Here is a 15,024-nt window from a genome sequence, read left to right as displayed (position 1 = left end):
CTATCCCAATATTGGTGATAGTAATTGTGTTGTGAATTAGGGAAATCATCAAGTTACTAGTCATGCTTCAGCCATTGATGTCAACCCTGCTGGTTGGTGGGCCAGATAAATAAGCTTTATTATATATGTTAAATTATTAATTTCAGTATCTCCATGGATCAGGTCTTTTTCAGTCAGAATTTTGTCCTGTGAGATGGCTAATTCTGTCGTGATTTTTGCTAATCAGCTAACACTTCTGACAAAGCATCATTACAGAAATAGATTTTTTTTTTTTTTAAGAAAATGCGTCTTAAAACTAACTAAAATACTTTCTTTGTACCTTTTGAAAAATACCCCTTTGTATCTAGCCATTGAATACCAGTATTAGACTCATTATGCGTTTAAAATTAATCATCTTGTACTCTGAGTTGGGTTTATTGCTATATTATTTTTTTCAATTCTTGCAGTAAGCAGCCATCTAGTATCAAAACAGCTGAGCAGACACTTAGCTTCAGTGTTTTGAGTTCCCAGGCTGACAAGCAGAGCCGAGCGTTCCTGGGTAGCACAGCAGATAAGTCTTTGAACATGAGTTGTACAATGCCCTGAGATTTTCTGATAAAATGGTGTCCCTTGGCGTGGTTCTTGTCACGCTCATTAATGAAACTAGTGTTAAAAAAGTATTAGTTACGTTACCAAAACACCTCTTCCCCGTCATTCCAACCTTCCTTTGTTTTTTCCTTATTATTTTGTGCCTCTTAGCCACAGACACAGCTTGCTGAAAGACCTAGATACTCCAGTTTGGGCTCTCCAGTAACTTACTGTCACCTCTGCATGATGACTTGTTTTTTTTGCAGTGGGTTTCTGTCCCTGTAAAGTGGGGATGACAGAGATGACCTGCTGCACAGGGACACCAACTTGTTAACAACTAAAATAACCTGAGAAAGAGGTTCACACAGATGTGAAGCATCTTTCACAAATGGGCCAAGCAGAGATTATCAGACGTCTGAATAGATGACTGAGTACGTGCGTGCAATAGAGCATTGCACGTAGTTCGACTTTCACAGCTTGCTTTCATTTTTTTATATCTTCACTGTAGAATATAACCAGTTGTTTAAGTTGAACATCAACCGAAATCACAGAGGTTTTCGACGAGCGATTCGGTCCAAAGGAATTAAATTCGAAGTATTTCATAAAGGGTAAGTGTGCAGTTTGCTCCTCCCTTGCTGCTTCTCTTTTTTTTTTTTCTTTTACTGCTTCAACTTTCCACAGTTGAAAAGAGTAGCTGAAATTTATGAAGCTCAGTCACTAAGCTTGCAATAGAGTTGTCTAGTTCTCATGTCTGAGGACTCCTTTCAAAATGTGCCTGAGCTCAGTATCTTCCCCTGGGGGGGTGAAAAAAAGGCAGAAGTTCAGTGAAGTTGGTTCATAACTGGCAGATCAGTTGAGGATTAGTGCGTTAAGAGGAATTTATGAGACTGAGAAGGTAATGATTCAGCTTCAAATTGTTTTGGTTCTTATCCAGTCTGGTTTTAGTCATCAGGACTAGAAGATTTAAATGTTATATGGGATAACTTTGTAGAATAATGAAGTACAAGTGGCAGCAAAATATTAAGAGCAGTAAAGCGGATGACAGATGATGGCAGAACTAGTGTTACGTTTTTGTACTTGCCTTTGTTCTGAGGTTCTTACAATATTTACCAAACAGTGCTGGCAAACTGTTAGACTATCTTGAGAGAAAGAGACTTCCCTCATCTCAGAGATCAAGATGATGAGATGGACGTTAACAGTTGATAATGTTCAAGGAAATCATCCTACGTCTAGGCTCATTACTGATTTACTCAAAATTAGAGTGGCCTGTATTCATTAATGCCCCAGTTGGTTGTGATCCATGACTTGGATGAGATGTTAGATAACCTGTTTTTTGTCTTGATGGCTTTTTATGCTATTCTTTGTTTCTGTTACTGGGACATGGAGAAATGATCCATAGGCTCTCTGAGATGACTTTCAAATCGCAGGTCTTTTAATCTGTGAGGTAAAGTCCCATTGTTTTTACTCCAGATCTTCCATTTACATCCATTTCAACAAAAGCTGATTTTCTTCCTCTTTCTTTATCAATTCTGACTGCTCTGTTGTTCAAGACTTCACCGTTAGAGATCCTGCCTGTTTTGTACAGAACCGTTTAAGTGTTTACATTCATTTAAAACCTTTTTCCCCATCTTTTGCAAACTGTTTCGCATATGGGGCATATTCTCTTCTCTTACCAGCTGGAACTGTGCTTGTTTTTAAGGTTTGAGCTCGGGCTTAAGTTCACCCATTGCAAAACACCCTTCAGTGAGTCATGAGTTAGATGCTGGCTCCAGAGTTGCCTTTGAAGCCTTTTCGAAGATTAGTGAAAAAAATCTGTGCGGATTTTCTTTTTTCTGGTTCTGAGATTTTTTTTTGTTCTTAGAACAGGAATCTAACAAGTTAAATATATGCTTGTTTCTGGATTGGGTGAAGGGGAGCAATTTCCCTGGACAAATAGCAACAGGGAAGGGGAAAAAAAAAGAAATGTCTGCTGATCACCTTCCTCCTGGACATCTCAGAAGAAAGGAGAGGATTAAGTGATCCAGGCTATTTTCTAAAGACTGTCTGCTCCCTGTCTTTCTTCAAGACTATAAATGAATAGTTTCAGAAATGCTTGTAGATGTTGTAGTTTTGGGGTCTCTGACAGCTCTTTGACCATCTCTCAAGAATTATTTTCACTCAGTGAGCAAAGGAGACTTGTTTCAGGTCATATATGTTAAACTTCAGTCTAAAAACCACTTTCAAGTAAAAACCTAGCAATGTATTTTTCCAAAGGAAAAGTCTCTCCTTAAACCTCTCCTAAAAGCTTCTGAAGATAAAAGGAGATTTCCCCAGAGCTGTTTCTGAAGCCATGGCCTAGAGCAAGTTCACATCCTTCACTGTGCACCCCCGAGAACTGATCGGGGATGAACTAGTCTTTATCGTTTCTTGAATTATAAAATGGAAAAATGCTTTAAAAAATTCAGCTGGAAGAATTACTGATTCTCTTTTTTAAGTTTATAAACAAAGCATCCAACATGCTGCAGTACAATTATGTAATCGTTCATTCTAAGGTGCTTGCGAAGTAAAGGAAGTATTCTGGCATGTAAGCGAATAAATCCTGAACTTTTCTAAATGATTTTGTGAGTCTGCTGTAGTCTCATTGATGGACAATACGGTCTCACTTTGGAAGGCTTTCTATCAACAAAGCTCATAGGCCTCATGTTTAGAGGCAGCGCTGTCAGCCCTTCAGGTACTTGTGATGCTCTTTACTACAGCAGTTTGTGTTGAGATGGACAAATAAACAGTTTAGACAACTGAGCTGGAGTCTTTCAAGTCCTTCAGCAACAGGTATTTGGAACAGATGTGCTTCCTAACAATGACCCGCTGCATGCTCCAGTGCATTCAGAGCAGTGCTCTGGCACTCTGTCTCATCTACAAGTGTCTGAGCTCCCTACCATGAGCTCACTGCAGCCTGGGCTGACAGTACCAGACCATTGTCCTCCTCATCTACAGAGGCTCTAGATGCTCATGAGCCATGGCATCCCTGATGGTATTTCTGACCACTCAAGGCAGAAAGAGGTTACAGTTTGGGTGACAGATTTCTTACACTGAGGTTGACATGAGCCATTTGGAGAATGTATGAATGAAGCCATCATTGAGGCAGACGATGTGAAGGAACCAACCTTAGTCCTTTTCCAATCAGAGATGTAGACAGTCGAGTTCACAGATGTTCATTTGGAGACAGTAGGCACTGATGCAGCGTCAGGTCTGTGTATTAATATACTGGTTACTCTTGGGACAGATGACATGATCGTGAGGCTCCATATAATTATCTTCAGAGTTGTCATTGCACGTTTCAAGTCTTGCTTGACAATATTTTAATATCTCTTAGTGATAATAGGAAGAAGGGTGGGTGTTCTGGGGTTGTGGGTTTTTTTTTTTGTTTGCCTGCTTGTTTTTTTTTCCTAAACTTTTCCTAAGTTCAGAATTCCTGGTGGATTTCCTGTCTAGAACATGACAGGCATGGCTGGTTGGTTTTCAGCCTCCAGACTTTCTAGATTTTAGTTGTCTCTCAAACCTTTTGGAGACTGATTCAGGGAAATGCTTGGATGTAGGCAAAGAAATCCAGTGCTTCGAGCTGATTGCTTCCATGGAATTAGCGTGGTTTAGCCTTAGCTGTTGCCTTTTGGAGGAGTTTGGATAAGGATTGCACCACCTGTCTCTGTTAAGGTAAAGATGGATCTCTTGCTGATAAAACTGTTAAACAGAAGTGACTGTAGCAGAGAAAAGTTGATTGTTTACCTTGCAAGATAAAAATGTTCTGTGTTTAATTTCAGCAGATAGGAAATTCTAAAATTATAGTTCTTGAACATTAAAACTAACAGTATGAAGGTGAATCAAAACAATAGCTGAAATGAAATGTTTCTTGTTGAAACTGAGTGTTTTGATTTATCAAAATCAAACAGAATGATGCACAGGACTTTTTCTTCATAAGTAGTTTGTCAAATCCAGCATGTGCCTGTGAAATGTTTGTTTTGGTGAGAAATGCAACTTCCTGGGGAAGTTTTTCAGCCTGTTGCAGAGGTTTTGCTGTCTGTCCTGGCTTTTAGGCCGTTCTTCCCTGGCACCTTGTGCAGGGACAAAAGCTGCTGCCATTCCAAGTGCTAGTTTAGTTGGTTGTTTTTCTTCACCACTGTCCTCATCTTTAATTTGGTTGCAAGAGAATAATTAAAAAGCGAGTACTTCTGTATCTTGTCCTTGTAGTCTGGTTCATGAAGGGTTTGCCCCTTCCAGCCTGCTTGGTAGGGTTCTAGTAGCATGTCTTGACAAGCCCTCCTGAATGCGGTGGTGGCACAAATAGCGATGACCTCTTAGTTTGCTTTCTCTTTAATGTTCTGAAAAACCTTACCGTTTCACTGAGGAAGATTTCTTTGAAACAGGTCCTTTTTCAGAAGTGACAAGCAAGTGGGGACAGCACACTTGAAACTGGACAAACTGGAATCAGAATGTGAAGTTAGAGAGATCATCGAGGTATGTTTTCTGGGTGAGGTGTTAGTATTTGAACACAAAGAGAAAATGAATATTTCCATGACATAAGTGTGTGTTTCTACAGTTGACAGTTTTGGTTTTGTATTGGGTGAGTTTGACAAACAACGGGCTGTTCTTTGTTTTATCATCCCTTGAAGTTTGTCTTACCTGTGACCGTGCCAGTACTGGCAACTTTTTTGGAACTTATTTCTGCAATTTTTTTGTATCAAGATAGTTTTCTTGGTTGGGACCAAAAATTCAGGTGATTCCCAAAAATATTTGCGTTAGTTGCTAACAGATCAAAGGGTTAAGCAAAGACTGCCAGAGTGGATAGAGAGCTGCTGTAAGATCCAGTAGGAGATCCTTAAGTGGAACCTTAAAAAAAAACAATCCCTTGGGCTGCATCGCAGAGTTGCTCAGGACACCGCTGCCTGTCGCGTCGTCCTCTGAGCTGCCCGTGGAGTCCGTTTGCACTGCGGGGGCCTGGTGTGCAGCAGGCAGAGGTAGTGCAGCCCTTGGTACGGTGCCCTGCGTGGGTCGTGGGGGGACCGGCTCTGCTGAATCACGAATCCAGGGAAGCATACGGCTGCGACGCCTCCCAGCATGGCAGTCACCCGCAGGTGTATCTGTCATCTTTCAGCCATGGGGAAATAAAGTTAGGGGTTGCCTGAGGCACTGCAGTTTGCCGTTACCATTTGTGTGTGTGCTAACCGCGCTTCTTTTTGTGGCTCTTTCAGATTTTTGATGGCAGAAAGCCCACTGGAGGGAAACTGGAGGTAAAAGTGAGACTCAGGGAGCCCCTCAGTGGTCAAGATCTTCAGACAATTACAGAAAATTGGCTGGTCCTTGAACATTAGTTCTACCTGAGGTACGAATACTGCATCTAAAGATGGTCTGGCCAGTACTTGGCAGGGCTACAGATAAACTCTGCTTGAATAATGTCTTTTGTTGACATTGACCTAATTTAGATAGCTCTGGCTTTGATACCATCCATCTTTAAATTTGTAGTGGTGAGTTGACATAATTCCAGAAATGAGGTTACAGAATCTCTGATCGGTTTGTATATCAAAGATGCTATTTCACAATCACGTGAAATACAGGGAGAGTTTCTAGCATCACCTTTATTTAGAATAATATTTAGAAAATAAGATTGACAAGTCATTTCTAGGAGGGAGGGTGCTTTCTGTCCATCCTTATTGCGAGCAAAAAACCTTTCAGATAGCAAGGACCTACCAGAAGCTAGAGGAGGGCATTTGTTTGTCCCATGAAATTCTGTGTGACTTCATCTGGAAAGGAAACTATCAGAAACGGGCTTTCTTATGGATACTTGAGACTTCTGGGCAGGGAGGAACTGTACAGTTGAATACAGGGTACCCACAGAAATGTGCCTGGTGCCCACTGTACTCTAACCAAGTACAGAAGAGGAGCTGTGTGCTGCCGAAGAGGTTGCATGTTAGAAGGATGAAAAAGAGGTAGCCTTCCTCTTCTTGCTAGCCTCTGCTTGGCTTTGGAGCTTGTCTGTCTGTCTCATGCTCTGCTTTTTAGGTATCACAAATTCTCCCTTGTTAAAAATTAAAACAAACCAAACCAACAAAAATTCCGGTGTTTTTTTAAGAGTAATTTTCTACATAAAGTTTGTGAATGATAAGAAAGTCCATCTCCCTGTGAAATCTGTATTTCAGCCTACTTTTGTGAATGTTTTTTAATCACTTTTAATCACAGGGTGCCACATTCTTATTTCTCTTAGACTTAGAATGCAAACTGGAGACGTATGGCAGAATTGCTATTTCATGGGCTACTGTATGCGTTGCTTTGTCTTTAGAGGAGTTGATAGAGCAACCTATGTGACTTCCATTTCCTGCGTTTTTGTAGACAGAATATTTCAGACAATCTGTTGGTTTAAAAGCACATCTGGTGTTTGGAAGAAATTCGGATTAGATGGACACGACCACTTGATGTCCTGAAACTTAGGTCCTCGCTTCTCCCACAGCTTATGTTCGTTCAAGCACGGAGAGGACACTGCCTCGGTAGGGTCAGTTCTCCCTGCAGAGCACCTGCCTGCGGTCACAGGGCACTACTGGCAGGGGGGGACTGGTTGTCCCTTCTGAGCAGGTGTTCGTGGCACTGTGATGGCAGGTAGAGCCCTCCTCTTGCACCATGACCTCGCTGTACGAGCATGGAACAAAGCTCACCTTCTCTCAGGGAAAACAGATGATGCGTAAATACAAAGTTTCTAATAAGTAATCGCTCTTCCTTGAGTTCCTGAAGTCTCTCTTCTCCCTCGTCCTCAGCATATTGTTTTGCTTTGCTTTTATCAATGGCAGTTAAGCCTCACAGTGACATCACCTGTTTGCCACACCTTTGCTTCCAAATTGGGTTAGATTTTACAGATGGAGAGGTCTTGTTTCAGGACGTGAGTCTGAATCTGTAGCACCTAAGGGACTGTTTGTCTGGTCATCTCTTCCTCACAGCCAAGGAGGTCGGTCATGAGCTTCACAGTTTGGCTGTGAGGGACACGTTTGATGGCCGTATCTGAATTGGCAACTTGGCCTCACGCAGTGACTGGACACTAAAGCATTTTCAGTCATTACAACTTCATAATTTTGCTGCATTGATTTTTCTAGTTGACCATCCAGGAAGTTCATGTCAGCATTTTACATACAATGTGACCTTGAATTGTGAACATCTGTTAAGTACTGCATCAAGTAATTCTGTTGGTTTTTGTGTTGTGTTTTTTTTTTCCCTAGATCCATTGGAATGTTTAAAGATGTGGGAAGAACGCGTGTAGAAAGATGCTGCTAGCTGCAAGCACCAAAGATGTTAAATGAATGCACTACTGAACCTGATGTCTATTTTGATAACAGCCATAGTGCTTATTAATAACTTCAAGGCAGATGTGAGGCTCAGGAGATTCACTGCTGCAGGGGGTTGTCACTAGTCTACACAAAATAGACAGAATTGCCTTAATGTGGGACTACTAATGTAGCGCCAGGATGAATGTTACATAACTATGCACAGTGGTGTGTGGAAAGTTTAGCCCCTTAGAAATTCCCTGAGGCAGTGCAAAAACCTTTCAGTCAAGTCACAGGTAAAACCTTTACTAGAATTTGTTTCTCAAGTGTATAAGCAGCAACATGGTCCAGTGACCAGTCCGCTACCGCTTTTTCTGTTCGCTCTTGTCACGGCCTGTCTGGGGCTTTTTTCTTGTTTCCTAAAAGAGAGGAGAGAGAACTCGGGCAGCAGTCTAGCAGGGGGCGTCCCTCCTCTGTGCGTGCCGTTGCAACGTGAAGCTCAAAGGGAAGTTGCCTTTCAGAAGAAAAGAATGCGAGACTTCCTACAGCAGGTGTTTACAGAGCTGCGTTTTTGTTCTGGCTACCAATTGCCTGCCTTGCTTGCCGCACTGCTTGTTCAGGGCAGCCTGGCTACTGTGCCTTCATCCTTTTTTTTTTTTTTAATTTAAAAAAGAAGAAAAAGAAGTACACTAGACTGCTGCTTCCCAAACGTTCCTTGTATTTTTACAAAAATAGGCGTTTACAGTTCTTCCAGGTGATGGGGAAAATAGCCACTCTTTGTCATGTAGAGAAGCGGATGACGACTATTTTCAGGAATGCTTTTGATTAGCAGCGTACAAAAAGTGGTACCAAATACGTTTGTGTTTTTAAATCTCTGCGAGCTAACAGGAACGAGTGATCTCGACGGAGAGGACGTGCCTGCGCTGGGGAGTCGGAGCGCACCTGCACCAGCTCTTTGGGTGGGCAAGTTTGTAGACAGAGAGTCCAGACAAGTCAGGCAGCGCTGCCTCTGTCTTCCTGAGCAGATGAAGACAATACAGTGTTTAGTTTTTAATTTCAATAAATTTAATATACAAAACTACATGTTGAAAATAAAAATATAATATGCAGTTTTTTGCAGTGTTAACTAACTGAATTTTAAAAGTACAATTTTTTTTTCTAAAACAAGTACTCATTTCTTAACAACATGGTAATTAAGGTCATTTAAAAGGCTATGATTGAAGCAAACATGTCAGTCACCAGTTGATAGTGTTCTTCACAAACATAATCCAAACCTAAAAGACTTTTGGGGCCAAGGAAGAGATTTTTCACCTCTTTTACTGCATTATTAAGCATAACAATGCAACTAAGGTAACTGGAAAGCCGCTGCTGTGGCAAAGCTGGAGTGCAGGCTCTAGAAAGAAGATTTTTACTTAGTTTATGGAACGATCTTCCAGATGCTGAACCTTGCCGACACCAGGCAGTGCTGCACCGTGTCCCAAAGTGTGCAAAAACAGCGTGCAGAGGGGAGTCTGAAAGTGGCCTTAGTCCTGCTCCGCTGCACAGACACGTAGGAGAAGGCTACTGATTGTGTAACAGCTTAAGGTTTGTCCACCCTGAAACAGGAAGTAAGCGCGTTCAGCCAGCCACCTTCTCCCAATGCCAGAGGTAAGGCTTCACTTTGCTGGGACACTTCTAAGTGCAGGAGTGTGCTACCTCTTGCTGGCCAGCTTCTACTTGTGGAGTTGGCCCCCCCTTCTCTGGCCTGCCTTCTCCAGGCAGTGGGTGGCGACAGCTGTAATTTGCAATACTGGATTTGTCAGACTTTGTTTTTTTAAAAAAAAAAGCAGTAGCCGTTTATTCACAAATGCACTCTGTGCATACGCTGTGCTGTCTCTACATAAAATACATCGCTACACCTGCAGTCGCCTTTCCTTTGCCCAGCTAATGCCGTATGTTTGTTTAAATAATACAGCATCAGCCTCACAGTAGCCTTGCGCTTCCCTTTGTGTTTGAAAGGATGCCTGTGTTAGAGACAGCAAAGACAAAATAATCCCCGCTGCATCCATTGGAACGGACTGCGGAGTAGGGACGATGCAAGGTCTGAGATGCTGTGTTCACCGTAAATTAGCCTCTCTCTTCCCAAATTAATTTTCTGTGTAGACAGGAGGTGAAACTTTCACCCCCCGTTCCCGGAAGGGACTCAAACAGCTGCTTTGCATGGCTATGGCTAAACAAACCAAACTCCTCCTGCTTTCAGCTCTTTCCACTGGTTAGCAGCTTCCCATGGAGACAGTAATAATGTGGAACCACGTTTCCTCTGGCTGATTCTCCGTTCCAGCCTCACAATGTCGTGGTAGATGTGAGCAGCTGCTTTCCTTACTAATGCCCTCTCTGGTGAGAGCAAGAGCACTGGGCCAAGTGCAAGTGTTCAGAGCTGACCAGAAAGCCTTTTCCAGCAGAACATGCGAAAACAGCCACTCTGTACTTTTATCACAGGTAAGCTTTTACACGGTGCTGCTAATACGAGCGCGAGCCGTCTTGGATTACATGACACGAGCGTTACACTACAGCATACGGCAAGGAGGAGACCTAAAGCTGCCCTGGGTGTTACTTTTTCTTTAAAAAGCAGGACCTACTGGGGAGGAGGAATGAGATAGATATAACTGCACTTTAGGGCTAACGTTTCCTCTGCTTCATACAGATTTGTAAACAAAGTACGGAATAGCAGAGTTGTTCTAGGAGATTGTAGAAATCTGCAGAGGTGATGGATTTTTATAGTAAATAGAGGAAAAAGTAAACTAGCCTATTACACACACAAAACTGCAGTTTACGTAATACCGCTGTCAGAGAGATGCCTGCCCTTCTGCTGCTCGTTTGGACGCATATACAAACGGAGTTATGGCTGGGGAATCCTCCCATATATCTCAAGGGCTACTCCAAGCGTATTTCAACCAATAATCCGGTCAAAACAATGTAAACGTTACTTTTTAATGTCTAAAGAATAACCACAAACGGCGTTATGATGAGGTCAGAATGGAGGTCTTGACTGTTGTTTCTTACGTGTCCATCTACAAACAGTACGAGATTGGAGTTTCACTTTTTATTTACGCCTCAGTGATCTTTGCACCCGTTTGAGCATTTAGAGTACATGACTGTAAGTCTTTAAACATGAGCGTTTTTCTAAACAGTAACAGAAGGGTATTAGCTGCAAGGATAGCATAGCCATGTTGTAGTATAGAAGCTGCCCTGATCCTCTGTTTGTTGACAATGCATAGAAGATTTAGAATTATGGAACAACTGTCCCTCCCCCCTCCCCCCCAATAGTGTTAACAAAAGCTTAATTTTCCAGTTTTAAAGTGCAAATGATTCAGATACAACTGCTGCTGGAACAGGTCTGAACGGAAAATGAAGTCCTCTTATGAGATGTTTTCCAGAATATAAAAGATGAGCTCCATTATGACTGGCCCCTCACTCAACTGACATGCCCCTCCATGAATCACTGGCACTAAGGCACTGTCCAGGTCATTCATGTACTGAGAGGGCAGTGGCTGTCCATTACTCCCAGCTTGATAACCAACCTAAAAAATACAAAGTGAGAGCGGGTTTTACAGAGAGTAGGGCACAAGGCTGCGATTCAGCGGGCAGGAAGGGAAGTGCCGTGCAGGAGAATGAACTGTGTGAGGTGCTGTGGTCTCTGCCTGCGGGAGTGGGGGACTTGAACAGGATGTAGCAGGCACCAAAGCAGCTTTTCCACTTACTTTGTTCTTCCCTGTGTTCCCAGTGGCTGCCTTGACAAAAGTAGCCTGTTGTTTTCTACTGCTTTGTTAAAGCAGATCTCTCAGATCAGCAGGAACCGCACCCTGCATTATCAGATTGTCATGCAGGATTTAAAAGCTGGTTGCTACCAAGAACATGTCTACTCCAAGGCAAGGCCAGCTGTCCCACCAGGAGACCCTTCTCTATGCTCGTAGCTTTTGCTGTAGAGCACTCTCGAGGCAACCTTCCATCTGTTTCTCTGCCTCATACACAACGTGCTCTCTTAAGAACAGCCATGCTTGCGAGCGATGTGGTGTGCTCACCCAAGAACACCTTTAATACACTCCTGTCTTTGTCTTGTGGTGAAAAGGCCAATTTAGAGTCTCCTCTGAGCACGTGGCAGGCCTGTTCACAAGTCTCTGACCTCAGAGCTAGTGGCATGGCGGGGGTCAAGCCTGCTGTTCATTCAGGTCAGGCACCGGCTTTCCAATTTTAACAGATGGCCCAAACCACCAAACAGTCAGCACCACTAGGCTAGCATCTGATACTGGTGGTACTGTAACCAAGAGAATGGCTGAAGTGGTGTACTCCCGTTTTGGGGAACAAGCAAAGGAACAACCCCCCAGTTAAACCAAAACTATTCACGACTTACTTGATCCGAGTCAAGTGTGACACGCAGACCTAGCTTAGTCATTCCATCTTCTTTCAACAACTTAAGATGAGGACAGAGAGCTAAACAGAAAGCCTTTGCCACATTTTCAGTCAATCTGCTGTGATCGGCTGGGTCACTCAGACCGTTATGTTGCTCATCATTTTCCAGGAAAAACACCTGAAGGAAAGAGTTAACACTAGACATAACACTTGGCTTTTCTTGAAGAGAAGGTTACTCAGATACCATTTAAACTTTTTACAAATGAAGACTTAAAGAACATCTGCTCAGGGAAGACCAGCAGAAGACCCTAAAGACAAACCACCTTGGGGGGGGAAAAGTAAAACTTCAAAAGAAAGATTTAAATAGTCACATCTTCAAAACCCTTTCAGTTCTGGTCAAAAGCCTCATTATGAAAATTCACTATGTACTGCACATAGTTTTTAATAAAAAACTGCTTTTAAATAGAAGTTAATTTCAGAAAATTCACATTTTTAGTAGATGCCATCCCAGCCCGAAGATGTGTACTCTCGTTGTCACTAAAGTTGTCTCTGTTGAGCCCAACTGCCCTGGCCAATAAAGGCTACCCTGAGGTGGCAAGCTGTAGAGCGAGTAACTTGGTTCCTCCTGGGAAAGGTAAGTGAAACACTTGAAGAAATCTTTTACCGCTCGCGTTTGCGTGCTGGTGGTCACAGCTGACATCAGCTACGAGCAGCTTCTTAAAGGAGCGGATACAGCAAGTGATTTATGTCACAGCACCTTCGTTTTAACTTGCAACATTTTAGAGCAGGTGGCTCACAAATAACATTTTTTTAAAAAATCATTACTAAGATTTGTCTCTGTTTAAAAAGGTAGTTTTTAACACAAATGCAGATGACATCAACTGTCACTTTGGGTAACAGCGAGCAAGTATTTTTCTGGTGCCTCCATGTCCAACAAGCGCATGCGAGGAGGGGCGGCCAGTGCAGAGCAGGCTGTACAGCGGCCGGCGGCGAGAGCAGCCTGAGGTGCGCATCAGGATGTTTCATCCTGCACAATGCCACACGGAATCTTTCCTTGTAGGCAGGAAAAGTAATACAGATTTGTTCTAAAGAACTTGCTGCTCTAATTTTGGCGAGTAGGGCAAAAGAAGACTAGGCTGTAGTTGCAATCCTAAAACGCCAAGTGTTGGTTTACATGCAGCGCGATGTGATGCCGTACCTCTGTCCACCGAATGACCTTTCCGTTTGCCTTGTACTCTGAGCCATGAAATATCTTCACGCTTGTGATGGACTCCATTGATTTGCCATCAATAGGGCTTACAACACTGTAAAAGGGAGGGAAAAGGCTAAGTTCCAACTTAGCAGAAGACAGCAGCTGAACAGACGATTGCAAAAGAGAAGGACATCAGGATCACAGGGCTGCTCCTTGGCTCCACCTGTATCCTCCAGCTGCCTCACGGCTGTTTTTTCATAACTGCGTGTTCTGCAATTTGCACACAGCAGCTTACCACATGAGCTTCATGGGGCGTAAACCAAAATTAGCCTCAGAATGGAACTTCTTTCAGGGTGCCAAAACCAGTGATCCTGAATGCAACTGCTAATTGTGATGATGGTGCTGGGCCTGGAGCTTTGTGGCGAGCAGCCTTTCTGGAACAGGCTCCTGCTGGGCTAAGCAGGAGGGAAGAGCCAAGAGGCAGCGTGCTCCTTGCTGTCACCTGCAGCTCCTACCCCCGACACCCACCCTGCTCAATATGCACAAACCAGGTGCAGGAAGGACCTTCCTACAGGTTTTCAGCAAAGCTGAGGTCCTGGAAGGTGCTAACACAGCCATACAGGTTTGATTTTTATTCATTTGTAACTTCAGTGTAGGCCAGAAATACTTGAAACACTAACAGCCCAGAATTTAATTACAGAACCTAAGACTGAACCGGAGAGCCTAAACTACAGAAATATCTTTCTTTCTAGATGCTGATTCCTTAAACATTGTACCCATCACAACAGCACTTTATTGCCGTAAACACTTCAGCAGCCATATACACCTTTCTCTGGCTTAACTCTCAAGAGTCCAAATACACTGTTGCTATTCAGCAATTTTATTTCCAGCACTACTTAATGCAAAGTAAGCAGCAAGAGAGCAAAGTGACCACAATATGCAGGGTTCAGCTCTGAGCGTTGGAGACACATTAGTGGTTTCCAATAACTGGATATTAGCAATGGCAAAAAATCCATAGCGTTGACAACCTTCTAAATTGATGCCCCAAAGCTCAGGTATCTCAGTTCCATTTTCATTACTTTTAATTGCATCCTATCACTCAAAATAGGGGCACAGACTTATAATTCCTATTGATTTGAAGACTCATGCACCTTCTAAGATCAATTAAAATTTTTAACAAATACAGTCAAACAATCACGATGTCAAGTGATTGCTCCTCTACTTACCCCTTACTAAAGTTTTATCATCTTCTACCCACTGAATATGAACGTGTTCCTGAGGATCTTCAGCATCTACTTTGCCACAAGTGATGGTGAAGTCTTTCATCTCTCTCAAGGCCTGCCTCAAAGAGTCCATGTTCTCAGCAGTTATCTGGACCATTACTCCATCTAGGGAACCAAGAAATGCTCATAAGCCAAGATAAGCCACACCAAACACAGCCTATACAAAAAAAAAAGAAGTAAAACATCCTTTCTCTTTTTGCAACAGAAGGGTTAAACATCTATTTTAAGTCACAGGCAGTGACGCTACACAAGACCATTTCTCAGCTCTCAGATTCCTCAAGCACAGCACTGGTGAGCGCTGACTAGGGAAAAC

The 15,024-nt window shown here is 42.8% G+C and overlaps 2 protein-coding genes across 9 annotated transcripts in view; one reads left to right on the top strand and one right to left on the bottom strand.

Annotated features, from left to right (window-relative positions):
- The window catches only part of CC2D1B (coiled-coil and C2 domain containing 1B), a 35,395-nt gene extending 26,456 nt beyond the window's left edge, over window positions 1-8,939 (top strand). For 2 of the 4 annotated variants that reach the window (XM_086617720.1, XM_086617721.1), the window contains exons 22-25: window positions 1,076-1,175; window positions 4,968-5,058; window positions 5,793-5,923; window positions 7,803-8,939. In XM_086617720.1, coding sequence (XP_086473846.1) covers window positions 1,076-1,175; window positions 4,968-5,058; window positions 5,793-5,912 — 311 coding nt within the window. In that variant the 3' untranslated portion in view covers window positions 5,913-5,923; window positions 7,803-8,939. Of the gene's footprint in view, window positions 1-446; window positions 570-1,075; window positions 1,176-4,967; window positions 5,059-5,792; window positions 5,924-7,802 lie in introns of those variants that run through there. The other 2 variants (XM_086617723.1, XM_086617722.1) reach the window with 2 other exon arrangements.
- Window positions 8,940-10,914: 1,975 nt separating this feature from the next.
- Window positions 10,915-15,024, bottom strand: part of ZFYVE9 (zinc finger FYVE-type containing 9) — a 64,313-nt gene continuing 60,203 nt past the window's right edge. For 3 of the 5 annotated variants that reach the window (XM_086617712.1, XM_086617714.1, XM_086617713.1), the window contains 4 exons: window positions 14,651-14,816; window positions 13,435-13,540; window positions 12,238-12,414; window positions 10,915-11,407 (listed from right to left, as the gene is read on the bottom strand). In XM_086617712.1, the coding sequence (XP_086473838.1) occupies window positions 11,246-11,407; window positions 12,238-12,414; window positions 13,435-13,540; window positions 14,651-14,816 (611 nt within the window). In that variant the 3' untranslated portion in view covers window positions 10,915-11,245. Of the gene's footprint in view, window positions 11,408-12,237; window positions 12,415-13,434; window positions 13,541-14,650; window positions 14,817-15,024 lie in introns of those variants that run through there. The other 2 variants (XM_086617717.1, XM_086617719.1) reach the window with 1 other exon arrangement.

The sequence above is a fragment of the Tauraco erythrolophus genome, chromosome 10 (genome assembly GCF_009769465.1).
Source record: "Tauraco erythrolophus isolate bTauEry1 chromosome 10, bTauEry1.pri, whole genome shotgun sequence".
NCBI lineage: Eukaryota > Metazoa > Chordata > Aves > Musophagiformes > Musophagidae > Tauraco > Tauraco erythrolophus.
The sequence above is the reverse complement of the archived record's forward strand: the minus strand, read 5'-3'. Positions and strand labels throughout refer to the sequence as shown.